This window comes from Rattus norvegicus, chromosome 5, assembly GCF_036323735.1.
Source record: "Rattus norvegicus strain BN/NHsdMcwi chromosome 5, GRCr8, whole genome shotgun sequence".
Taxonomy (NCBI): domain Eukaryota; kingdom Metazoa; phylum Chordata; class Mammalia; order Rodentia; family Muridae; genus Rattus; species Rattus norvegicus.
Genome location: NC_086023.1, coordinates 118,848,239 through 118,874,277, shown reverse-complemented (window position 1 = coordinate 118,874,277; position 26,039 = coordinate 118,848,239). Strand labels below are relative to the sequence as shown.

Sequence of the window (26,039 nt, the reverse complement as noted above, 5' to 3'; positions counted from 1 at the left end):
TCATCAATGTAATGGGGAAAGTTATTTTGTTGCATAATTCGGAAGTCACTGTGTGTTTTGGTTGATTGTGGACACTGAGGACTATAGTCATTAATAAGTTATGACTACATTTGAATCTCTAAAATATTTTTGTCTAAACCACTTATTTAAATAAATTTAAAATACTAATATGAAAGGCCAACAAATACCTTAAAGTCTTGGAATTTCTGTATTCTAATGCCTTCTTGGCTCAACACAGTTTGTATGAAGATCTTGTCACTTGAGTTTTATCCTTAAAATGCCTTAAGAATTGAGTTGGTTAACAAGAGAGGCACAAATTCTCAGGGAACAGTTTGTGTTCATTGACAACATCAAGGCTGCTGCTGCTCACGGGCCACTATGGCTCAGTAGAAGCCCTAGACTCTATACGGTCACTCAGTCTGCTAAAGAGAGTGCACCAAGTAAGGAGGGGAAAGTCATGTGGAGGATTTGAAGGCGAGGGAATAATGGGGTGGGCTTTACTAAAGCAAATTGTATGCATATATAAAATTCTCAAAGAATATGGAAAGTTAGAAAAGAGTTTGGTTAATAATGTGAAAGGCTGGAAAGAGAAATTAGGTTCAGATTATGGGAGGCTTTTACTGTCTGAGTGCAAGGCCGTTCTTTAGTAGTTGGAAATAGAAAACAGTCTGCTGGGGCACAAGTGAGGAGGTAGTAGGATTAGAAAATAAGGAAGAGCTTTTTCCATCCAATTCTTAGCATAGTTTGATGTATATAAAATATTTTAGGTTTCCAATCTTGATATATATTTTAACATATATGTATTTTATAGCTTATACTCTCTTATAGATTATATTCCTACACATTAGAAACCAGCCATGTAAAAATTAGCTGTACTGCTTGTATCTTCCATCAGTATTAAAAACAGTATTATAGTGAGTTTGAAGCCAGCCGGCTTTACAGAGCGAACTCTAGGCCAGTCAGAACTGCATAGTGAGGCCCTATCTCAAAAAAGCTAAACAAGAAAGATGTTATAATTATAAGCAAGAACAAAATTGTTAAGATAATTTATTAATTTAGTCTTAATATGCTGAGACGTTATTTTATAAATAAATTTTAATGTACTTCTTCCATTCTAAATGAGTTTTCTTTAACATGTGCACGTGTGCATGTCAGGTATGGGTGTGTTTGTAATGCATTACTTTTTTTGTTATAGAACGGTTGCTGCTGAAGTTAGAAAGCAGATCTCTGGACAGTACAGTGGTTCCCCCCAGCTGCTCAAAAACCTCAACATAGTTGGCAATATATCCCACCACACCACAGTAAGTAGCATGCTCAAGTCATGGAGTGTTGCAAGTGCATTACTGAAGAAAAGAACTGACAGAGAAGTCAGTAACCTGGGATCTGCAGCAGTCCAGGCCTGTTGCATTTCCAGTTCAGATGCATTGAGGGCGCTGGAGAAGTGTTGGTTTCCTAGTCAGCCCTGAAGCTCTGTGAGCAGGACTTAATCAATGCTGGGGGGTTATACTTAGGTTTATTATATGAAAACTAGAGTCTTGTACAAGTAGGCACTGAGGTAGGCACCATGTGGGTTTGCAACTGTCTATCCCTTTAATAGGAAATAGCTATTGTATCATATTGTAGACTGGGCATCGCAGATTCAGGCAAATTGTCTTTTATGAAAGAAGCTATTACGAGATATTAATTTTTATTTAAACTCATATCTGTGTTAAGAATAAAAATTAAAACCAACCTTCATTTAGCCTTCATTTATCTTAAAATTAGAATACTTTAAATTTCAAATGTAGAAAACTGAAAGGGACAGAGTGGCTGGAATGGTGTCCTTTGCTGTGGTCCGAGCATCTGGAGGTGGAGGGAGGATGGGCGCAGTGAGTGGGAGACGCTGGCTTAAACACGGAAGGGGACTCTACAGTCCACGTGTAGCTAAGGAAACATACTGAATATTGAACAAATATTATATGCCAATGGGGTGAGGGGTTTGATTGACTGGTAATAACATGTTATAAATGTTTGTGTTACTAAAACTTTAAAACAGCAACTTGCTTTTATGAGCAATATTAGTTAGTTGGGACCTTTTAATAATACATGGATTTCTGGATAATTTCAATGTGCATGGGAGTATCCTTTAATTATGTTAAACTCTGTCTTTTGTCATGTTATTTTCTTGAATTATACCTTAGTTAGTCAAAGTTCCATAGCTATACACCAGATTTGGTTTTTATAAATGACTATAACTCGTATATATTTTGCTTTTGCTGCCAGTCTGATTGCCATATCTTGTCTTCTTATTCTGGTATCCTGACTCCAGCTCTTCTCATGACTGTGAAGACCCAGACAGCACAAATCCACTAACCGTTTACTGTCCTTGCCCCATGTCCTCCTCTGTCTTTACAAAGAACTTACTTTCTGTGAGCTCTGATTACCCTGTTGCATCTTTCCCTCAATTTCTTTAACCTCCTCTCGTGTTACTTCGCCTTGTGGTTTAAATCTGTCTCTGCTTATCTGTCATGTCTGTGGAGCTGACTGGCTAGAGTATGCACAGTGTAACTGACTATGTTCCGTAAAATTTGCACCAGGTTTACCACCTCAGTTACTTACGTGCTTTGCAGTGGTTTCCCTCACTGATGCCGCCCTGTCAGTGGTCACACTTGTGCCCCCTTTCCACTCTCATTTACACAGTCTTCCTTCTGTGCCTCACTCTTTCTACTAGCCTCCAATTTCCACATTTTCTTAGCAGCAGTATTTTTTCAAAGGGTGTGCAGTGCTTGTCAAATTTAATTTCTCTTTGAAAAGGTCCTCGTTGATGACGGTTGTCACTGGGGGAGATAGGATACTGCACGTTGGCGTTTCCGTACTGACTGCATTCACTATCACACTGAACCACGCTATCATCTACTGTCTGGTATCTCTTATTTCCTTGTTGGTTTTAAAATCAAATTTTGTAGTTGGCTCCTCAGATCAGAATTCAGGAGAGCGTCAGCATGTAGGATTCCATCTCAGTCACTTAGTTTTCCGCCATGTTCTTGCGTTCCTCCCCTCCACCCCTAACTTTGAGCTTATTTGGAGGTTGAGTCACGTGTCCCCCCATTGCAGTGTCCTGCTTGCTTCCCTGTAGATGTGTTTATTTGCTATTTCCTCGAATGGATACATTTCTGCCCTAACTTTAAAAAAAATGGCTTCAATCGAGCTGTAGCTCATCTACATGTGAACCATAAACACCCAAAAAGCAGTTGCTGTTATTATCTGCATTAAACTGTGTATCATTTAAACATCTCCTAAGTCCTTGTGAGATCAATTTTCTTTTTTTAATTGGCTATTTTTTATTTACATTTCAAATGTTATCCCTTTCCCCAGTTTCCTGTCCAGAAACCCCCTATCCCATACCCCTCCCCCTGCTTCTATGAGGGTGTTCCCCCTCCCATCCACTCACCCCTTCCTGCCTCCCCGCTGTGACATCCCCTACACTGTTTATGATTCACACGGTACCTGTTGCTAGTTGTTCATTCCAAAGAAGGCTGGATTAAAGGTCTCTTCTGCTTAGTAATAGGCAAGTGGACTTCTGTTGAGCATTGCTTTCTCCAAGAAAGAATCTCTCTATTTGTAGTTCTAGCTGTCCTGGAACTTGCTATGTAGATCAGGCTGGCCCTGAACAGAGATCCAACTCCCTCTGCCTCCTAAGTGCTGGGATTAAAGGCGTGTGCCACCAGTCCCAGCTGAGCCTTTTTGTTTTCTGTGTATGGCATTTTGTCTGTAAATATGTCTGTGCACCACTCAGATGTTTTGCCTTCTGAGGCCAGAAGAGGGGATCAGATCCCTGAGGGTTGGAGTTATAGATGGTTGAGACAGCCACCATGTGGATGTTTGGAATCCAGTCTAGGACCTCTGCAAGAGGATCCTGTGCTCTTAACCTTTAGGCCATCTCTCTAGTCCCCCAGCGAACATCTTGAGAAATAACATGTTCTTAATTTTGCTGATCTATAAACTGCACACTTATTATATATTCTTCAATATTTCACCTTAATTTTTTTTCATTCTTGAATTTGAGAAGTATACTATCTTACTAAAAAGTGTACTTTCGAATTATTATTAAGTATTAAATAAATAAAAACTGAAAAAAAAACAAAAAAAAGTGTACTTTCATAGCTGAAGAGACGGGTCAGCAGTCAATAGAGGGTAAGAGAACTTAGGCGCGCGTGCGCGCGCGCGCGCACACACACACACACACACACACAATTTAAAAATCTTTCAAAGTATACTTCCAGCCTGGGCAAAATACAATGAATATTTTATTATTAATAATACATAATTAGGTCTGAGTATTAAGTATTCCATGGTTATTATTAAACTATTACAAATGACTGTAAACTGGATGTCTCAAAGCAATAGAAGCTTGCTCTGTGGGAGACAGAGAAGCCAGCAGCAGGTAACTGAACTAGAGCCTCTGCAGTCGTCCCAGGGGACTCAGTCCTATTCTGTTCTGGTGCTCCCACATTTCTTTATCTGAGACTGCATCTGTTGTAGGATATTTGATCACTGTAAACCTGGAGATTGTGTTGTTTACTGGAAAAATTCCTTTGTAGTTGTGGTGTGGCTTAACCTTAGCCCATGCCTTAGATCCCTCTGATTGGAGTATAGAGAAGCCCTTAATACTCATCTTTAATCCCAAACTATGAAGGTAAAGTTAGTTTGTAGAAGGAAGCACCCATGTTTGAAACTGATGTCTAATTGAATGGCAGAAAAAGCAATGAATCAGAGAAAGATTTGATGGACTAGGATCTGCCCAACTCTCATAGAAAGACAGAGGAAAGGGAAGCCATAAGAGAGAGCAAGGAGGGAAGGGAGGCAGTTTTGCCTGGACAGTTTTACAGAGACCAGTTGAAGAGAGAACAAGCTAGACACAAGTGAAGACAGAATGAGCCAGGGAATGAGAAGGAACTAGAAGATTAGAACAGACTGCCAGAGTTAGTAGGAGGCTAAGTAGAGTAGCTCAGTGAGAAACCGAGAGAAGCCAGATTGAATCAGCCAGCTTGGAGAGGAATTTTGAGCAGAACAGCTGTGTTGAACCAGTGAACCAGAAAGAACTAGAAAAAGGTGAGCTTATTCAGCTTAAGTCTCAGAGGCTGAAAACATTCTAGGCCTAGATTAGATTGATCAGAGGCTAGGAGCTTCCTGGACTAGGCTAGGTTAGCAGGTGGTGGCAGAAAACCTTCAAGATGACAATTACATCACACGAATAAGTTTACTGTTACATGCATCACTCAGTTTTTGAAGGTAGACTCTTCAAGTATGTCTTTTTGCTCCCTTTTACATGGCTTCTTCCCCAGTGTATACAGCCCAGATCACCTCTGACTCCTTAAATGAATACTGATGGCTGCATGTAAGGCACAGCCATATAATGCAGGACAATGTCCCCATCTTACGCTTTTTTTTTCTTTATTAATTTGAGTATTTCTTATTTACATTTAGATTGTTATTCCCTTTCCCGGTTTCCAGGCCAACATCCCCCTAACCTCCTCCTCCCCTTCTCTATGGGTGTTCCCCTCCCCATCCTCCCCCCATTACCGCCCTCCCCCCAACAATCACGTTCACTCGGGGTTCAGTCTTGGCAGGACCCAGGGCTTCCCCTTCCACTGGTGATCTTACTAGGATATTCATTGCTACCTATAAGGTTGGAGCCCAGGGTCAGTCCATGTATAGTCTTTGGATAGTGGCTTAGTCCCTGGAAGCTCTGGTTGCTTGGCATTGTTGTTCATATGGGGTCTCGAGCCCCTTCAAGCTCTTCCAGTTCTTTCTCTGATTCCTTCAACGGGGGTCCCATTCTCAGTTCAGTGGTTTGCTGCTGGCATTCGCCTCTGTATTTGCTGTATTCTGGCTGTGTCTCTCAGGAGAGATCTACATCCGGTTCCTGTCAGCCTGTACTTCTTTGCTTCATCCATCTTATCTAGTTTGGTGGCTGTATATGTATGGGCCACATGTGGGGCAGGCTCTGAATGGGAGTTCCTTCTGTCTCTGTTCTAAACTTTGCCTCTCTCTTCCCTGCCAACGGTATTCTTGTTCCCCTTTTAAAGAAGGAGTGAAGCATCTGCATTTTGGTCATCCTTCTTGAGTTTCATGTGTTCTGTGCATCTAGGGTAATTCAAGCATTTGGGCTAATATCCCTTATCAATGAGTGCATACCGTGTGTGTTTTTCTGTGATTGGGTTACCTCACTCAGGATGATATTTTCCAGTTCCATCCATTTGCCTATGAATTTCATAAAGTCATTGTTTTTGATAGCTGAGTAATATTCCATTGTGTAGATGTACCACATTTTCTGTATCCATTCCTCTGTTGAAGGGCATCTGGGTTCTTTCTGGCTATTATAAATAAGGCTGCAATGAACATAGTGGAGCACGTGTCTCTTTTATATGTTGGGGCATCTTGTGGGTATATGCCCAAGAGAGGTATAGCTGGATCCTCAGGCAGTTCAATGTCCAATTTTCTGAGGAACCTCCAGACTGATTTCCAGAATGGTTGTACCAGTCTGCAATCCCACCAACAGTGGAGGAGTGTTCCTCTTTCTCCACATCCTCACCAGCATCTGCTGTCACCTGAGTTTTTGATCTTAGCCATTCTCACTGGTGTGAGGTGAAATCTCAGGGTTGTTTTGATTTGCATTTCCCTGATGACTAAGGATGTTGAACATCTTACACTTTTTTTTTTGTTTTTTTTTTTTCTTACTCTTCCATTTTATTAGATTTTTTTTTTTATTAACTTGAGTATTTCTTATTTACATTTCGAGTGTTATTCCCTTTCCCGGTTTCCGGGCAAAGATCCCCCTAACCCCTCCCCCTCCCCTTCTCTATGGGTGTTCCCCTCCCCATCCTCCCCCCATTGCCACCCTCCCCCCAACAATCTAGCTCACTGGGGGTTCAGTCTTACACTTTTTAACCATGTACATTAGCATGCACAGTGGCCATGGATCAGGGTGTGGAGAGTTTTGGGAGGGTCTTTGTTTTACCTGCCACAGTCTTGGTTATATGTATTTGGTAGAATGATCACCAGTAAGAACAATAAAATGAAGGCAGCTTTTAGAAACTTAGCAATACAGATTCCAAAGATAGTAATAATCATTCTAGTTAGTACACAGAAAGCGATAACATGTAACAAGATTGCTAATTACTGATTTTGTTTTTTATGTGAGAATTATGGGAAGAGTCTGTATGTGAGGGTTATGAGTGTGAGGAAAGCGTGGGAGCCTAAGGCTGAGTGCTGTGAGCCTTAGAGTCAGCATGTCTGCTCACATTTTAGAGAACTAGGCTAACAACACATTCATTGTTTCCTTTGCCCAAAGTTGTCAGATTCTTGATTCACCTCTTTCTTTGCACTGTCCTCTCGCTAAGGTGCCCCTTACGGAAGCAGTCGATCCTGTGGATTTGGAAGATTACCTCATCACTCACCCCTTAGCTGTGGATTCTGGGCCTCTTCGGGATTTGGTTGACTTTCCTCCAGATGACATTGAAGTTGTGTATAGTCCTAGGGACTGCAGGACCCTTGTTTCAGCTGTGCCTGAAGAAAGGTAAGGAGACAGTCACCATGTTTTAGCTTTAGTGTAACTATAGGAAGACAGTTTTCATTACTTAAGCCAGACTTTTATGGTATTTCGTATTATTAAAAAAAAAACTACAGAAAGTTTATGAAAGTCATTGCTGTATTCTTCCTTTGGATCCCTTTTTGAGAGTCTTTCTAATAATAACTCTGTGTATATTCTACTTTTCTGTCTAAATTATAAGTATTTATTTATTTATTTATTTATTTATACAGTGAAATGGATCCACATGTTAGAGATTGTATAAGAAGTTACACAGAAGACTGGGCAATTGTGGTCAGAAAGTAAGTCGCTTGTTTATTATAACATTTAAAGTACTGAGTAGAGAGTTGGAGAGATGACTCAGTTATGAGCACCCACTGCTGTTGGAGAGGACACAGATTTGGTTCCTGGCACCCATTACACAACCATCTGGAATTCCAGTTTTAGGCTATTCCGTGGCCTCTTTTGGCAATCACAGGCACACGGCATGCACATTGTTACATACATGCAGACCAGCACTCATACACATAAAATGAATAGGTAAATCCTAAAAAAAAATCACTTAGTAGAGTTTTTTAATGTTATTAAGTTAGTTAGATTTCATAAAAATTGTGAGACTTATTCTTTAAACAAAATTGTTAAAACAGAAGAATATTATCTATAGATATATTATTTTATTGAATTCCACATGTTTCTTTATAAAATACTAAGCTTGTAGTAATTCTATTCCTATATTGTTGAGAGTCATTATGAACTGATAGAATGTAATGGTGATAATTCTGTAGTCTAATTCTCTTAGGAAATCATGATGGGTATTGTTGAATTGTTTTTCTTAAAAAATTTACAGTTTGTAAAACTTGCATAGCTAACTTAAATGTAACTGTCAGCTTTCAGATACAGTTATTTGAAAGTCTTTTTTTTTTTAAGGTGTTCCTGTGCAGCCCTGCTGAGCCTCTGTCTCTGCCCTCAGTGATGAGATTTCTTGTGTGTGCCACTACAACTGTAGTCTCTGCAATTTTCTTTAAAACTGTTTTAATACTTATAGGTCCTGGACCTTAACACTTACCCAGTTAGGTTCATAGAAAATAATCTTTTCTATGCCATAGTTAATAATTTTCTAACAGTATTTTTGAAATATTAAGTGACATTAATAAATAAAACGCAACTATTTTTCCTTAGTAATTCACATAATGAAAAAGGAGAGTCTTTATTCTGGAACATTTAACTATGGTTTTCTAAGGAGATAGAACAACAAGTAGTGATCAATTTAGTTATGACATCATTTTCACAGACAGAATGATCTGTACAGAATATTACTAGCATGAGTATCGTGGGGCTGGAGAGGTGGCTCCGTAGTTTAGAGCACTGGCTAATCTTGCTGGGGACCTGGGTGTGATTCCTAGCTCCACTAGCATCTAACAGCCATCTCCACCTCCTGATGCAGGGATCTGACATCCTCTTCTGTTCTCCGTGGGCATTGCATGCATGCACAGTTACATGCAGGCACACACATAAATATAAATCAGTGTAAAAACTGGTGTGTCCATTGCTTACAGTCTTACCCTCTTGGCTGCTGTCTTGTCTTGTGAGGCTTAAGACTGCAGTAGGTCTCATCTGTAGGAGTGTACTGACAGCCTTATTAGTTTGAGTGTGACCTATCGTAGGATACTTTACTGCTCTTTATACAGAACGGTTGTAAACACAGGATTGTTGGAACAGTCAGATTCTTTACATTACTTGATAAATGTAATATTCTTCCTGTTGGATAGTTGGAAATCCTCTTACTTCTCTGCATTTGGGTTGGAAACCTATAATCAAAAATCTTAGTAAAGGTATTAGTTGTGGGAAGGGAGAGATATTGATTAATTATTATTTTAGAATCATGAGGACTCATCATTGGTTGAAACATAGTGGAGGGGAATTGACATTAATTGCTAGTTATCATGTGCTGCGTAGTTTATTGAGTATTAAATCTTAATAGCATTTATGGTTTCAACAGATAAGGCACCTCAGACTCGAAGCAGTTAAATATTAATTTATCTGAGGTTCCCACAAACCAAAAAATGAGGTGACCAGGATTAGAAGCTAGAGCAGCAGACTCTAAAGCTTATAATTTTTCTGTTACACTAAATATTGTTACCTTCACTGATAAATGGAAGACAAAAGGGTGGGCTAGAAGTTGGTCTCTGTGAAAGATAATAGAGGCATGTGGTTGAAAACATTGAAAAACCATGGTAAAATGTTCTAGGTTACTAGGTTTTTATATGTTGTTATAGAAGAAAGTATGTTAATTAATTTATATAGATAGATAGAGAGACAGAGAGACAGAGAGACAGAGACAGAGAGAGAAACAGAGAGAGATTTTATTATGAGTATAGATTGAGAGGTTATATACAATATATAATGAGTTACTGCAAAAGTTAAAAAGTTCTTGGCTTGCTAGGCATAGTGTCACATGCTTTTAATCCCAGCACGCAGTAGGCAGAGGCAGTGAGTTTTAGTCTAGCCTAGTCTATAGAGTGAATTCTAGGATAGACAGTTACATAGTGAGACCATGTCTAGAAAAAACAAAACAAAACAAAAATTCAGTGCTTACATGTATCTCTTTACATTATTAAAATTTTATATTATTATTAAAATCATTATTTTCTACTTATACTTTTTTTAACCTTGGTTTCCTGGTTGTTTGTTTGTTTTTAAATTGACTGGTTTTCTGAATAGAAAGTAAAATTTAAATCATTGGCACAAGAGGGAAGAAAAACAGGATTTCCTTTTAAAAGTGGATAATCTGCTCCTTATTTAGATTAAAGGAGCTTTGGATGAACAGTTTCCTAAATCCTGGGTTAGCACACTGAGAACTGCTAGATAGATCCCAGTCATGTTTGTGTGAAGAAATAATTATAATTTATATGATTATGCTCAGCATAAGAGATTCTGAAAAATTGATTTTATTTTTTTTAAATAGCAAGCATGAGAGAGCTCTTTTTTTTTTTTTTTCCTTTTCTTTTTTTCAGAGCTGGGGACCGAACCCAGGGCCTTGTGCTTGCTAGGCAAGCGCTCTACCACTGAGCTAAATCCCCAACCTTGATTTTATTTTTAATAGATACCATAAACTGGGAACAGGATTTAACCCCAACACGCTGGATAAACAGAAAGAAAGACAAAAAGGACTGCCCAGACAAGTCTTTGAATCTGATGAGGCCCCAGACGGCAACAGCTACCCGGATGAGCAAGTAATGCTTTTACTTTAAGTGACCGTGAGGGAGTGGTTTTATTAACTAATAAGTAATGTTTATAATTTGATATTTTTTTTGTAACAGGATGACCTTAAAAGACGTTCGATGTCAATAGATGATACTCCAAGGGGTAGCTGGGCCTGCAGTATCTTTGACTTAAAAAATTCACTTCCTGATGCCTTGCTTCCTAATTTACTTGATCGAACTCCAAATGAAGAAATAGATCATCAGAATGATGACCAAAGAAAATCAAACCGCCACAAGGAGCTGTTTGCTTTACACCCGTCTCCAGATGAGGTATTGACTTTGCATGTAAAGAAGCAAAGGAAGGCAGACGTGGCTGCATGCCCGCCATCTGAGAAAGCCGAGGCAGGAGGATCACATGGTTAAGGAATGCTTAGGTATCTTAGTGAGATCCTATTTCTAAGTAAAGTAAAATGGTCAGGAGTGTGGCTCAGTGCCAAAACACTTTCCTAGCATGTGCAGAGCTGTACACCTCTTTTGGCAGTGCGATTTGTGTGTAGTATTACAGTCATTTGGCAACAGCTATGGGATTTAGGAGTTAAACATGCTTTCCATACTAGCGGATTCATTTTTAATGAGGAATGGCTGTGACAGTACACGTGGTATGTGATGGCTTCCATTTATAGACAGATATGGTGTCCTTTCCTGTGCTTAACTGTGAAGACCAGAAACACTAGAACACTTAAAGTCTTAAAAAAAAAAGTTATTGTGCTAAGTAGCCACTCTGCTGTTATTTCCCACTCTGTAGGAAGAACCAATAGAACGGCTTAGTGTTCCTGATGTGCCCAAAGAGCATTTTGGACAAAGACTTCTTGTGAAATGTTTATCACTCAAGTGAGTATTTCTTTTACTCTCATCATCTGTTACCTGGACTAATACTTTGATTACTGGTATAATAAAACTTTAGGGGTTGGGGATTTAGCTCAGTGGTAGAGCGCTTGCCTAGTAAACACAAGGTCCTGGGTTTGGTCCTCAGCACCAAAAAAAAAAAAAAAAAAAAAAAAAAATCTTTAAATGTGCTTGTGTATACGTCCTTATGAGAAATGTTTTTCCTTTTTCTTTTGAAATTTTTTTTTTTTAAAGATTTATTTATTTATTATATATAAGTACACTGTAGCTGTCTTCAGATACACCAGAAGAGGGCATCGGATCTCTTTACAGATGGTTGTGAGCCACCATGTGGTTGCTGGGAATTGAACTCATGACCTCTGGAAGAGCAGTCGGGTGCTCTTAACCGCTGAGCCATCTCTCCAGCCCGAAATTATTTTTTAAGATCTTACATATTTATTTTTATTTTTAAGAAAAAAATGTTTATTTATATTTAATGTTTTCCACATAATGCATCCATTACTAACAGCTATTCAGAAAAGAGGAAAGTACACATAAGAAAGCGACTACTGTGGTACTATTTATTATGTGGCTTATAAAACTGAACAGCAACCAGGATGGGGTGCACACCTGTAATCCCAGCATTCAGTAGGCTGCAGGCGAGGAGCATGGGTGTGAGGTCACTTGGCCTTCCTGGCCGGGGTGGTGTGATTCCACCCACCCTAGCACTCTGGAGTCTGAATGAAAGACACAAATGCGCAGCCTTATTTTTAATAGATCCTAAGCTAACTCAGTGGCTGGACACTTCCAAACCTCCTCACAGCCAGCACGCATTCCCCTCCAGTATTCCTGAGTTAACACTTTCTTTTTTTTTTTTTTTTTTTTTTTGGTTCTTTTTTTCGGAGCTGGGGACCGAACCCAGGGCCTTGCGCTTCCTAGGCAAGCGCTCTACCACTGAGCTAAATCCTCAACCCCGAGTTAACACTTTCTAAATCTGTAGTTTATCTTTGCTGCCCTGTTTCCATCTGGGCAGCCCTCCCATCGGGCCACTTTCCCTTTGCACCTACATTTCGCCAGCTCACCTACCTGTTCCTTCACTGCTTGGTCCATCCTATGAAGTCCTGCCTCTGCCTGCCTGCACAACCATTGGCTGCTGGCTCTTTATTGACAAGTCAAAAAACCAGCTGCTGGCAGGGACCCGCAGTGGACATGTGAATTCCATGTAAGCACAACTCAAATCCTCAATAAGGTTTTATGGACTTTCAATGTATACCTTAAAGTTTCTTTTCCAAAGTAACTCTAGCTTAAGTAAGTTTTTGTGTAATGAGGGCATAAACAGAGTAACAGTGTCTATGTGCTTCTTGCCAGAAACTACGGTCTTCCTGAATCTTCTCTGCATTTATCTTGAGCCTTGAGGAGAGGACTTTAATAAACATTCATTTAGTGCTAGTGCTCCAGCGGCTCTCCCTTACCACACACTAGTCAGTTGTTCTCTGTGGTGATTGTCACCTACTGCTGGAAGATGATGGTTCTCTGATGATGGCTGAGCAGTGCACTCGTCTGAGTGCTCGCCAGATGTCCTACTTTAGTTCTGATTATATATAAGAGCATGTAGATGCAGGTGCTGGAGGCGCTCCTTGGAACTGGAGTTACATTTGACTGTGATCCATCCAGCATGGGTACTGGGAACAGAACTCTTGGCAAGAGCAGTGCATGTCCTCTTCTTTGAGAAGACAGTCCTCTCTCCAGCCCCTGAAACAATCCTCATTTAGAAATAGAAAGCATCTTGGGAGACAATCACAAAGTATACAAACAAAGGTTAATCTCATGAGGGTTTTCAAACGAATTTGTTCACTAATCTCCAAATTAAAACAAAATATGGAAGTCTTAATGTGCATACCATTCTTGCCCAGGACCAGTGGTTCTTGTCACCTAAGTAAGCGCGAGTCATTTTCTATGCCTTATACCAAGTAATGTTCAGGTTTCACATTTGTGTGTGAGGTTAGAGCATTGGAGACGTTGGGAACTGCTACAGCTGTACAGATTAACTTCTGGCTTGAAGAACATTTTCTGCTACCTGTGTGTGTTGCTGGCCATTGGTGTTGGGTTTTTTTTTTTTTTTTCAAAGATTTATTTATTTATTTATTTATTTATTTATTTATTTATTTATTTATTTATGAGTACACTGTAGCTGTCTTCAGACACACTAGAAGAGGGTATTGGATCCCATTACAGATGGTTGTGAGCCACAGTGTAGTTGCTGGGAATTGAATTCACAACCTTTAGGCTGAGTTATCTCTAGCCCATGGCCATCGTTTTTGATGGGGAGTTTTAAAGACAAAACTTTTTCTTTTTTAAAAAAATGTTGTTTTGAGGCAGGGTTTCATTTTGTATCTCTGGCTGTCCTGGAACTTAATATATAGAACAGGCTGACCTCTTAACTCAGAAATCCTCCTGCCTCGTGAGTGTTGTTGGATTAAAGATGCACATCACTATGCTCCCCCTCCCCCCCATAAATATTTTTTTCTTTAAAGAGCTAGTTTCTTATTTTTTGTAGGTTTGGCTCTGTTTTAGTATCAAAGTTTTAAAGTCTTATTTTTTTCTTGAAGGCAGTTCAGTGTCATATGTCTTGGGGTAACTTATACATATGTGTGCTCCTTTTCCTTGTGTTTCTTTTACTTCTTGCTGTCTCTGGAGTAATTTTATATGACAAACAGTATTTTCTTTACTTTACAAATGAGGAAGTGTGAATTAAAGGGAATAGTAGAAATTCTGCTTACTAATGCTCAGTAAATTATTGAAGGCATTCTTGTAGGTTTATTAGTTCCAACTGAAGAAGAAAAACTTGAATTTGTAGCTCAACCAGATAGATTACTTTGTATATAAATATGACACCTTTCTTTCTTTGATGACACTTTTCTTTCTTTGAAAGCCAAAGCTTTATACATTTAGTTAAATCTGTGTAGAAACCCATTAGATGAATTGAATAGACTTTTCTACATATTTGGCCCGCTACATTATATTAAAGCCTTTTATAGCAGCCATTTTGATACAGGCTGGATACCACACATTTATTCATATCCTTTCATTTATTTGTTGTCACAGAGTTTCATCTTTCCTAGTCTAGAGCTTCTTGTGTAGTTGATGATGACTTTGGATTTCTGATTCTCCTCCCACCTGAGCTGGGACTCCTGCAGTGCCCATCTCCTCCTGCTTTGTGCAGTACTGAGGGTGAGCCTAGAGCTCCATGCGTGCCAGGCCAGCACTCTCCTGACAGAACTACACCCCAGCTCCAAACTTTACCCTTTCAAAATGTACCAGTGAGAAGTCTATGTTCTTAGCATTAAGCAAGTATTATTGCTAATTCTGGAGCGTGTTTTTCACCCATACCTGTATTAGCCTATTGGACCACTGTATTAGACTGTCACATGGACTGTTGACTTCATAGAAATTGAGTTCTTAGTTCTAGAGGTGGGAAGTGAAAGACCAAGATGCCAGTGGCTCGTTTTTTTCCTTCTGGCTTGTAAGTAGCTGATTTCTTCCTGTGTCTTTACATGTCTTCTCACTATGTGGGCACAGAAAAAGTCTGTGATGTCTTCTTTGTGTTTCTCTGTGTGTGCACTGAATGATAAAAAGAAATAAAAAGGGAAGGAAATGCCATGACTGCTCCTAGGTATGATGGAGGAGAAAGTTTATTGTAGATATGTGGGAGAGCACAGCCAGAGGCAGACACATATGGGAGAGTCCAGAGTAGTCAGGACCCTGAACCATGTGGTGAGAAGGAAAGCAGAAGGGAGAGAGGAGAGCCAAGTACAGTAGCTAGGAGACCAAAGGTACAAAAAGAGCAAAAGAGAGGGCGAGTAGCCAGATGTCTGCATTATATAGGGAAGAACCTTTAGGGGAAGGGCATCCCAGGGTAGAGGGTGGGGCATGCCAGCTATACTCTCGTAACAGGTAAGACTAAGGAATTCTGTGCAAACCTGGCAGCCAGGTCTACTTTGAAATATTAAATAGGTATTTAGCTGCTTGTCCTGGCTTTGAAATTTAACTTGCATGTGTTTGGAGGCCAGAGATTGATGTTGGATCTCTTCCTCTACTGTCCAAAAAAATACAATTGATTTAATTTTATGTATATAGGAGTTTTGTCTGCATGCTTTTCTGTTCATCATGTATATGCAGTATCTGTGAAAGCCAGAAGACGGCATTGGATCACCTGGAACTGGCGTTGCAGATGTGAGCTGCCATGTGGTGTTGGGAATTTAACTTGGGTCCCCTGCAAGAACAACCTGAGCTCTTAATTACTGAGCCATTTTTCCAGCTTCCATCCAGTTTGTTGTTTGTGGCAGGGTTTCTCACTGACCCTGAAGCTCTGGTTCAGCAAGACCGCCTGGCTCCAGGGCTCTTTCTGCTTTCACAGCTCTTGGACTATAGGACTATAGGCACATTCCTCCATGTCTGTGGGATCCAAACTCAGGTCTTCATGCTTGTGCCGAATATGGTCTTTGGTAGGGACTCCAGTTCATTAGATTAGTGTCCCATCCTTAGGATATTAACCTTGATTTCTCCACTGATCAGACCCTGTCTTTAATGGACATTTTTGGCTTAAAGACTTCATATAAGAGTTTTAGGGCATCTTTCTGAAACAGTAGTATTCATAGACAGTCATCTCCTGTTCTTTCTTCTCTTTAGCCCCTGCCCACACTGGCTTGCTTTCTGTTTCTGTCTGTTCACCTTTGCTTATGTTTTGTAAATGTAATTATAAACCATATGGGGAGTCTTTGGTGTGGTTTCTTCACACAACATGTTTTTATGGCTTATCCGTATTCTAGTATACATAAACGTTTCTTACTATATATAGCCAAATGATAATCCACTGAATGAATATGCTACTTCATATGTGGCACTTCTACTTTTAGAAGACAACAGCTTTATTTGATTCAGCTTCCATAGCATACAGTTTATCCAGTGTGTAGCCAGTATGCAGTTTACTAATGAACTTGCCTGTTGTACACTTCAATGTGTTCTGCTAGAGTGACAGGCATGTGTAACTTTTCTCAGTGGATATTACAACACTTTCATCACCCCCTGTCCCTGTCTGTCTGTCTGTCTCTGCTTCATCCCTGTGTGTGTGTGTGTGTGTGTGTGTGTGTGTTTCATTAGCAGACTTACATCTGAACAACAAAAACAGTGAGGTTTCTATCTTTCTGTACAGAAAGTCTGCTTTAACACAGCATAACCAGCACCATCCCTAAACAAAGATGTTTTCTTGCTTTTTTGTTGCTTTCTGTCTTTCTACTTCCTTCTTTTCCTTTCCTTCTCTTTGGCTTTGTACTTTTCTCCCCTTCCCTGTCTTTCTCCTCTCCTTTGTGGTACTGGAGATTGAACCTAGGGTCTTCCACAGGGTAGGCACACTGTGTACCACTGAGCTGCTCCATTGGCCCGCATCAGTACATTTTACTTCATTAAAATGTTCAACTGTTTTTCCATACAAAGTCACAAGTGTTAAGACCACACATAGGAGGAGTAGAAAATATGAACAACACTTACAGTTGACAATCCAGTAGAGTAGTGGGTCCTGACACCTTAGAGAGTTGACCACTCTTTCACAGAGGTTTCCTACGATCATTGGAAAATACAGATGGATTACTTTTCATAACAGTAGCAAATAGTTATGAAGTAGAAAATAATTTTATAGTTGGCGGTCACCACAACTTGAGGAACTGTTTAAAAAGGTCACAGTGTAGGAAGGTTGAGAGCCACCTCCCTTGAGGACATTCGTATGGTTAATAATACGTCCTGTGGAACTGTTTTTGTCCCTCTACAGCACTGAGCACCATTTGCCTGGCAGTTCTTGTGGTTGGGGCTGTCCTGGACACGGCAGGATGCTCAGCTACATTCTAGACTTCTGCTTGTAAATGTGGTAATATTCCTCCAGCAGAGAAAATCAAGAGGTCTACAGCTGTGACCAGGTGCAGCTGTGTGTGGCCAGGTGCAGCTGTGGCCAGGTGCAGCAGTGAGTGCAGCATTGTCTTTGACTGAGACTCCACTGTGCTGCTGTTTTAGTCAACTTCTTGCTACATATGTTTTGAGTCAGTAAACACTCTAGTGTTGGGAAGTGCATTAAACATCTCAAGTATGAACTTTTAAAAGACTTTTGACATTTTCATAAAATGGGAATTATGATGTCAGCATTAAAATGGTAAGATTAATATTTTAAAATATGGGAAATTTACCATTAAATATCGAGTTAAAAAAGCATATTACTAAATAGTATCACACTTTTTGTTTAAAGAAAAAAATTTCACATGTTCATTTTACATGACAGAAGCCTGTGTAGATAAGCATTCAACTTCACCTCAGGTATTTCTGTGTAGTGGAGTTCCAAATGCCTTTGCTTTTCTCTGAATATTTAAATGTATTTAAATGTTTTTGGGTATGGAATATTTGATTTATAGTCCAGAAAAGAAGATACTTTAAAACTTTATTATAAAGTGGACACACCTAAGTAAACGACCTAATTACAGGTTGCAATGTAAATAGTGCCACAAATGGATAGAAAATTCTGTGACACTTTTTAGGAGGTTTAATTGTTGCTGAAAACATAAGGAGAGTTATTATCTTAGTTAGGGTGTTACTGCTGTGAGCAGACACCATGACCAAGGCAAGTCTTATTAGGACAGCATTTAATTGGGGCTGACTTACAGGTTCAGAGGGTCAGTCCATTATCATCAAGGCAGAAGCATGACAACATCCAGACAGGCATGGTGCAGGAGGAGCTGAGAGTTCTACATTTTCATCTGAAGGCAGAGAGAAGACTGACATCCTCAGGCAGCTAGGAGGAGGTTCTTAAATCCCACCCCTGTGGTGACACAATTCTCCAACAAGACCACACCTACTCCAACAAGGCCACACATCCTAATAGTGTCACTTCCTGGGACAAGCATATTCAAACCACTGCAGTTATTCAGAGAAGTGTAACCGTGGACTTTTCACCTGTGCCCCAGTGCCTGAATAACTACTCGGAAGCTTATTATTCATGAATTAATGCCCAGGCCATAAGCTAGGCTCATTCCCAGCTATCTCATAACTTATATTAACCTGTTCTTACTATTCTGTGTCTGCCACAGCACTAGTTACCTGTCCCCAGTTTCTTGTCTGACTCCTCTGAGTCCAGGAAGGGATCCCTGCGAGATGTCCCACCTTCTAATCTTTTCTCCGCTCATTGGCCATCAGCTTTTACACAGCACACAAGAGGCAATCCCTACAGAGAAGCTGTTTGTTTGAAACTGAAAGATACGTGGAAAGTGTTTCTTAGAGAAGGTGTAATATAGGTAGGCACGGGTGGGAAGGAAAAGTCATCGAAACAATGAACTTTGACATCAGAATTTTTTTCCAGAAAGATCTTTCTGGATCTGCCTGTCTGTCTCTCCTCTTCTCTCTCTCTCTCTCTCCCTCTCCTCTTCCCCTCTCTTTCCCCCTCTCTCTGTCTGTCTCTGTCTCTGTCTGTCTGTCTCTCTCTCTCTGTCTCTCTCTCTGTCTCTCTCTCTCTCTCTCTCTGTGTGTGTGTGTGTGTGTGTATGTGTTTCTGTGCCAGTCTGTCCATCTATGAGGATATATACATATGTTTAGTGTGTGCGCGGTGTGTGTGTGTGTGTGTGTGTGTGTGTGTGTGTGTGTTTCTTTGTCAGTCTGTCCATCTATGAGGATATATACATGTGAGTACAGATGTCTGAAGAGGGAGTCAGCTCCCCTGGAGCTGGAGTTACAGTATAGCTGTTAGCTGCTGCCTGATGCATTTGTTGGGAACTGAACTTGGATTCTCTGCAAGACCAACAGTTTTAATTGATGAGCCATCTTTTTAACCCCAGATCTATCTTTCATATGTATTTTAAAGTTAATTTATTCTTTTTTTCATAAAGGTTTGAAATTGAAATTGAGCCCATTTTTGCAAGTTTGGCTTTATATGACGTCAAGGAGAAGAAGAAAGTAAGTCTCTGGGATTTGGTTGCAGTCATTGTCACAATCATAAGTTTTCAAGACCTGCTTACATGTTGCTTGTTTCATAAGATAAACAAATAGTGACTCCTCAAACATTACCAATTGAAAAGGAAAACAGAAATCTAACTTTTCAGGACTAGTTCAATATTTCATCTTATAGAAAATACTTTAGTTGAAACCTATTTTATTTTTTTTTAAATTGAAAAAGTCCTCAAAGCAAATGGCAGAAGCAATTTTTCTTTTGATTTTTTTAAATTTACATTTCAAATGTTATTTGCTTTCCTGGTTTTCCAGACATAAGGCCCCTATCCTATCCCCTCCCCTTTTCTATGAGGGCATTCCCCCACATCCCCCACCTACCCCTTCCCGCCTCCCTGCCCTGACATTCCCCTACACTGGGGGGTCCAGCCTTGGCAGAAGCAATTTTTAGGAACTAGATATGCTAATGTAGGAAAGGCATTGTATGAAAGCAGTATATGAGAACATAAGCGTGGTGATCTCTGGGGTTCATTGACACAGTTTGGAACCTCTAATGGCCAGTGCTGCTTTACGTAAGTTTAGGTAGTGTGTCTGAAGTGAGTCTAGCTTTACTGTGCTGCTCTTATTATGCTTTGGAACTTTCAGGGGCATCAGATTTCTTCCTGTTTGTTTACTTTCTTCTCCCTCTCCTTCAGCTCTCCCTACCCCTTCCTCCCTTCTTTCTCCAGTGCAAGGAATGGAGTCCAGGGCTCTGAGATTTCGAGCCTGGGGTCCAGCGCTCAGCCACATCTCTGAGAATCTAGCATTTCTTATTTTCACACTAAGTCACTCTGAGGTAGAAACTTGGAAGTGCCTTCACTATCAACGCATGGCCCGTGATGGATTTCTTGAAGAGAACTTGCTCTAGTAGCTTATATTTGTAAAATGGAAGCTGCCGAGAGTTATGAACATAGAGTTTTACAGTTGAGTTTGTAGGCCTTCATCACGGTGCTGGTTGCCTTGGCTGTACTTGTAACTAAGGAACGTGAGGTACGACTCCAGAGAATGTGTCCCATGTTCTAGGCCAGAGCAGCTTAACAGTTTTTGCTTTTGATACAGATATGTAGATTGGTCTCAGTGAAATATATAATCAACTGAATTTTAATGAAGTGTTTTGGACTGTTTTATTATCTAATAGTTTTAAGACTATATAATTTTTGTGCACATTAAATTTTGTATTAATATAAACATTTAATATCTGAATGTATTTTTCAGATTTCAGAGAATTTTTATTTTGACCTTAATTCAGAACAGATGAAGGGACTGTTACGGCCACATGTACCTCCTGCTGCCATTACCACTCTGGCAAGATCAGCCATTTTTTCTATAACTTATCCTTCCCAAGATGTTTTTCTTGTGATAAAGGTGAGAATATCTTTAACATGTGTTTGTTTGGTGTCTACTCCTGTCTTCGTCAATACTGCAAACTTAGGAAGGACAATACCTGTCTTGGTTTTGTGTTTAATACTTTGCAGTACCACATTGGACTTATCCATAGTTACAACCTAACTTTTCCTGAATGCAAAGTAGTATTGATTATGTTTCTTCAGTCAAACAACATGGGTTTATCTTAAGGGATTGCCTCACGTGATTGTGATTGTGAGAGCTGACAGTTGCCCTATTCTTAGGGCAAGCTGCTAAGAGCTAGATGTTATTGAAGTCTTGAGTCCAGAGTTCACACGCTAACAGTCTGATTAATCAGACTCAGGCCTGATTGCTGTTATGGTTTTCTTCAGGAAAACTCAGTCTTGTTCATAAAGCCCTTAGCTGATTAGATGAGGCCCAGCTCCTGGAGTAGAGACTGATCAACTCTACTCAAGGGCTACTGTTTTAATTGTTAATAATCTCTAAAGAATACTTTCACAGCAACATTTAGAGAAATGTTAGACCACATAACTGAGGACCCGGTCTGTGTAAATTCACTCTCTTAGTTAGTATATAGCACTTATGTCAAAGTCATATAGATACGAAAGCTAAAACCATTGTCATAGGTCATTGATTGACAGAGAGTTTTGACTGTCAACCCGTTGACCACCAGATATGCTGTCTGGGCATAGAGGCAGGATGGGTGGAAGGTTGAGGCTAGCAAGAGCCTATCTTTTAAAAAGGAAAACAAAATGAAAATAACAACCACAAAACACTGCAAGCATACTCACCCATAAAGTAATTATAAATTCCAGACACTAGCCAGGCCTAATAATAGAGGTCTATGATTCCAGTTTGGTAGGCTGAGGCAGAGGAATTGCATGTTCAAGGCTCCATTGGGTTATAGAGTGAGTTTAAGGCTAGCCTGGGCTACTTTAATAGAACTTTCTCAAAATAAAAGGTAAAATGAAGGCTGGGGATAGAGTCTAGTGTTGAGCAATAGAGCAGTTGTCTAGTGTGGACATGGGGTCCTAGGTTCAGTCCGCAGCACTGGGAGGATAAATTCAAATGCCACTACTGTGCCACTACCATGTGTGCCTTAGACTAGTCGGGACCAGCAGATAGCTCTGCAGGTCTGACAGTTCTCAATGCCAGTCCCAGCTACCAGGTCTTGTTCCACATGGCGGAAGAAGAGAACTGCCTTTCACATGAGTGCCATGGCATGCATGTTGGTGCCCTCTCCTTCACAGACAAAATAAGTACATGAATGTTAAAACACAAACAGAAGAATTTGGTTACTTGACTTTGGTTAAGTTGACCTTGACTTGAGAGCAGCCTAAAATGTATTCCTTAGTCACTATATAAAATTATTATAGAGGTAATGAAATTTTTAATAAGATTATAAAGTAGATTTTCATAAATGAGTCCTTTTTACCCACAGGAATAATGCCCCAGTTTGTTGGCTGCATTCCTATGAATTAAGGTTAAGATTAGGTTTAGTTTCAGTTAATCGTCCTGGAGAAATTCACTTCAGAAACTCCTCTTAGATGAGGTGACTTCTGCAGGCTCGGGCGGGGGCACATTTAGTCACGTCTTTAGCCCCAGTACAGCAGGGCAGGCGCATCTGGGAGTTTGAGGCCAGCCTAGTGTACATAGTAAGTTCCAGGATAGCCAGGGTTATATAGAGAGACCCTGTCTTCAAGAACCCAAAATGTTAATAGTATTATGATTTAAGCTATAATATATTAATAAATATAATAATATATTATTTTGAAAATGAATATAAGTAAGAAATATAGTTAATTTTATACATGGAGAATGGCACATTATTATAAGCTAGATGATTTTGAAAGAAATGAGCTGTTATGGCAATGATGTATGGAATATAGGCTGCTGGGAAATAAAGTGATTTAGTTGTCATAATGAAGGTAAATGGCTTTTAAGATAGCAATTAAAAACGGGGTTGGGGATTTAGCTCAGTGGTAGAGCGCTTGCCTAGGAAGCACAAGGCCCTGGGTTCGGTCCCCAGCTCCGAAAAAAAAAAAAAAAAAAAGAACCAAAAAAAAAAAAAAAAAAGATAGCAATTAAAAGCATTGAATGTAAATGTATAAAGAAATAGATCATGCTAAACTTAAATGATGTAATACCATAATTTGAAAAATTATGTTATGTAACAACATATATTTATTGAAAATAATATAATTATATTCATAAAATATAAGCAAATGTATGTTTGTATGTATGCACACACATATACATATCTCTCTCTCTCCCTCTCTGTACATAGCTCTCTCTCTCCCTCCTTCTCCCCTATCTTCCCAAGAAGAATACCATTTGATATATAGGTTCAGTCCATCATTATCCATCCATCCTTTCTTTCTTTCTTTCTTTCTTTCTTTCTTTCTTTCTTTCTTTCTTTCTTTTCTCTCTTTCTTTTTTTTTTCTTTTCTTGTCTTTTCTTTTTTCGGAGCTGGGGACCAAACCCAGGGCCTTGCGCTTGCTAGGCAAGCGCTCTACTGCTGAGCTAAATCCCCAAACTTCTTTCTTTCTTTCTAAGATTTATTTATTTCTTATGATAGTGTTTTGCCTGCATGAATGCCTACACACCAGAAAAGGGCATCAGATCCCATTACAGATGGTTGTGAACCACCAGGTGGTTGCTGGGATTTGAACTCAGGACCTTGGGAAGAGCAGCCAGTGCTCTTAACCTCTGAGCCATCTCTCCAACCAATTATCATTCAATTAGTTATCCAATTATCATTTCCTGAGGTGAAATTTCCTTAGCACCTGTATTGGATACTTATTGCTGTATAAGAACAGAAAGGACATCCAGTGGGCTGTAATGAAAAGCCTTTATTCATAATTCTATTTATGGTTCCTGTATATTTATTTATATGTCTGATTTGTGTGTTGGTCAGCCAGTCTGGGCTATACTGTTTCAGATGTTTGTGTTTGTGTGTATGTAGGTTGGAATCAGTTGATTTAGTCATTTTTAGCAGTAAAATCTTGATCTTTGTAGACATACCAAAGAGTATTTCATGGTGTGAATTATGACAACTTGTTCATTATATACTAGCTGGGGACATATTTCATTGAAATTTGTGTCTTTCATGTTAATTCAGTGAACATTTGCAATCTATTAAGAAGATATCTGAATTCATTCTCTTTAGCGTCTTCTGAGGAATTGAAGTGTGGTTGATATACCCATTTCAGACTTCATTGGAGAAAACTGATTTTCTCTGCCAGCAGGTATCAGTTGCAGAAATGTCTTGGTTAAGGGTTGGACCCCATACCCATTTCCTGCCTCAGTGCTGAGACCCCATCTGCTTTGAAATTGTGCAGGCCCTGGTGTGCAGTCACAGTGTCTGTGAGTTCATGTGTGCATCAGTCCTGCTACATGTGGAAGAAACTATTTCTTTGTAATCATCCACCATCTATGAGATTTTCTACGTGTATCTTGAGCCTCGAGGGGCGTAGTATGATAAAGTCAGTTCTTAGTGTTTGTATCAGAAGTCCTTCACGAACTGAGCCAGCTCCCTAGCCTTATTTTTAAAAAGAGGTGAAATTTAAAAATTCCCAGGAATGTGAGGTATTTTAGAGAAATATGGGAATTGAAAGAAACGTCTATTTAGTCAGTTAAGACTATTATTATTGTGGGGAGGGCTAGGGAGGTGGCCTAGTGGTGAAGCAGTGCAGATAATGCCTCTCACTTCCGAGGAAACCTACATGTGGTGCCTTAATTTGCTTCGTATTGTAGTGACCATGATTAAAAGCAATTAGGGGAGTAAATGGTCTAAAAATTTTTTATTTGTGGTAAAATTGCAATTTATAATCTTAACCATTTTTTGGTGTACAGATCAGTATTAAGGATCTTCATACCATGTTGTAATCAGTCTCCAGAAGATTTCGGTTCAGAGAAGGAAAACTTAGGACTCCTTATTAAAGCTTGTCCCATTCTCTGCAAGTCCTCATTGTACTTTGTGTTTGTTAAGTGGACTTGTTGAGATGCCTTATGGAAGTGGAGTCATACAATGTTTGTCTTCTTGAGCCTGGCTAATTTAACAGAGCGTGGTTTCAAGGTTTGTCTAGGTTTGGACACATGTTAGACTGCATTTTATTTGAATAATATGTCCTAGGATAATATGCTCTGTGTGTGTACATGCTACCATACCTATTTATCTGTTAGTGGATATTTAGATTTTTAGATTGTTTTCTTTTCCCTTTTTTTTTTTTTGAGGTGGGCAGTGTGAATAATGCTTTTATAAGAAAAGCTCTATAACATTTTATATTCAAACCATAACATTTAACTCCTGGCTCCATAGGCTCATGCAAAACACATTCAGTCCAAAGTCTCATGGTCTTTAACACGAATGCCTCGGAAGTCTCCTCTTTGACTGGATTGGTCTCTTAGCCTCGAGCCTCTGTAATACCTACACAGACAATAAAAACAACCCACAAACTTCCAGAGTACAGTGACACACAGCAGATATTTCCCTTTGGATGGAAGGAGTCGAGGCAGGCCATGGAAAGATCAGACTGAATTCTTCTACTTTTCTTTAGATCGTATGAACTCCATGATCAACACAGCAACAGCCCCACTTCTGATACCATTTTCTGCATTCGTTACTTTTTCTTGTTGGTCTTATCAAATAACTAACAACAGGTAGCTTAGGAAGGAAGATCCCATTTTGGCTTCCAGGTTGAGAGGATACCTGCAATGGAGAGAAGGCCCAATAGCAGATAGCACTGTGGTGACGAGGGTGCAGTTGGGGCTCCTCACATTTATTTTCTCTCTCCCTTTCTTTCTTTCTTTCTTTCTTTCTTTCTTTCTTTCTTTCTTTCTCTCTCTCTCTCTCTCTCTCTCTCTCTCTCTCTCTCTCTCTCCCTCCCTCCCTCCCTCCCTCCCTCCCTCCCTCCCTTCCTTCCTTCCTTCCTTCCTTCCTTTCTTAAATTGGATAATTTTTATTTACATTTCAAATGTTATTCCCTTTCCTGGTTTT

General features: G+C 39.6%; 1 protein-coding gene across 10 annotated transcripts in view; it reads left to right on the top strand.

The window, feature by feature from the left end:
• Positions 1 to 26,039, top strand: part of Dock7 (dedicator of cytokinesis 7) — a 183,500-nt gene that overhangs the window by 24,085 nt on the left and 133,376 nt on the right. For 9 of the 10 annotated variants that reach the window (NM_001415886.1, NM_001415885.1, XM_063287651.1 and 6 more), the window contains exons 2-9: positions 1,196 to 1,301; positions 7,383 to 7,558; positions 7,804 to 7,872; positions 10,674 to 10,803; positions 10,891 to 11,103; positions 11,579 to 11,664; positions 19,578 to 19,644; positions 20,890 to 21,039. In NM_001415886.1, coding sequence (NP_001402815.1) covers positions 1,196 to 1,301; positions 7,383 to 7,558; positions 7,804 to 7,872; positions 10,674 to 10,803; positions 10,891 to 11,103; positions 11,579 to 11,664; positions 19,578 to 19,644; positions 20,890 to 21,039 — 997 coding nt within the window. The remainder of the gene's footprint in view (positions 1 to 1,195; positions 1,302 to 7,382; positions 7,559 to 7,803; positions 7,873 to 10,673; positions 10,804 to 10,890; positions 11,104 to 11,578; positions 11,665 to 19,577; positions 19,645 to 20,889; positions 21,040 to 26,039) is intronic. The other variant, XM_063287647.1, reaches the window with a different exon arrangement.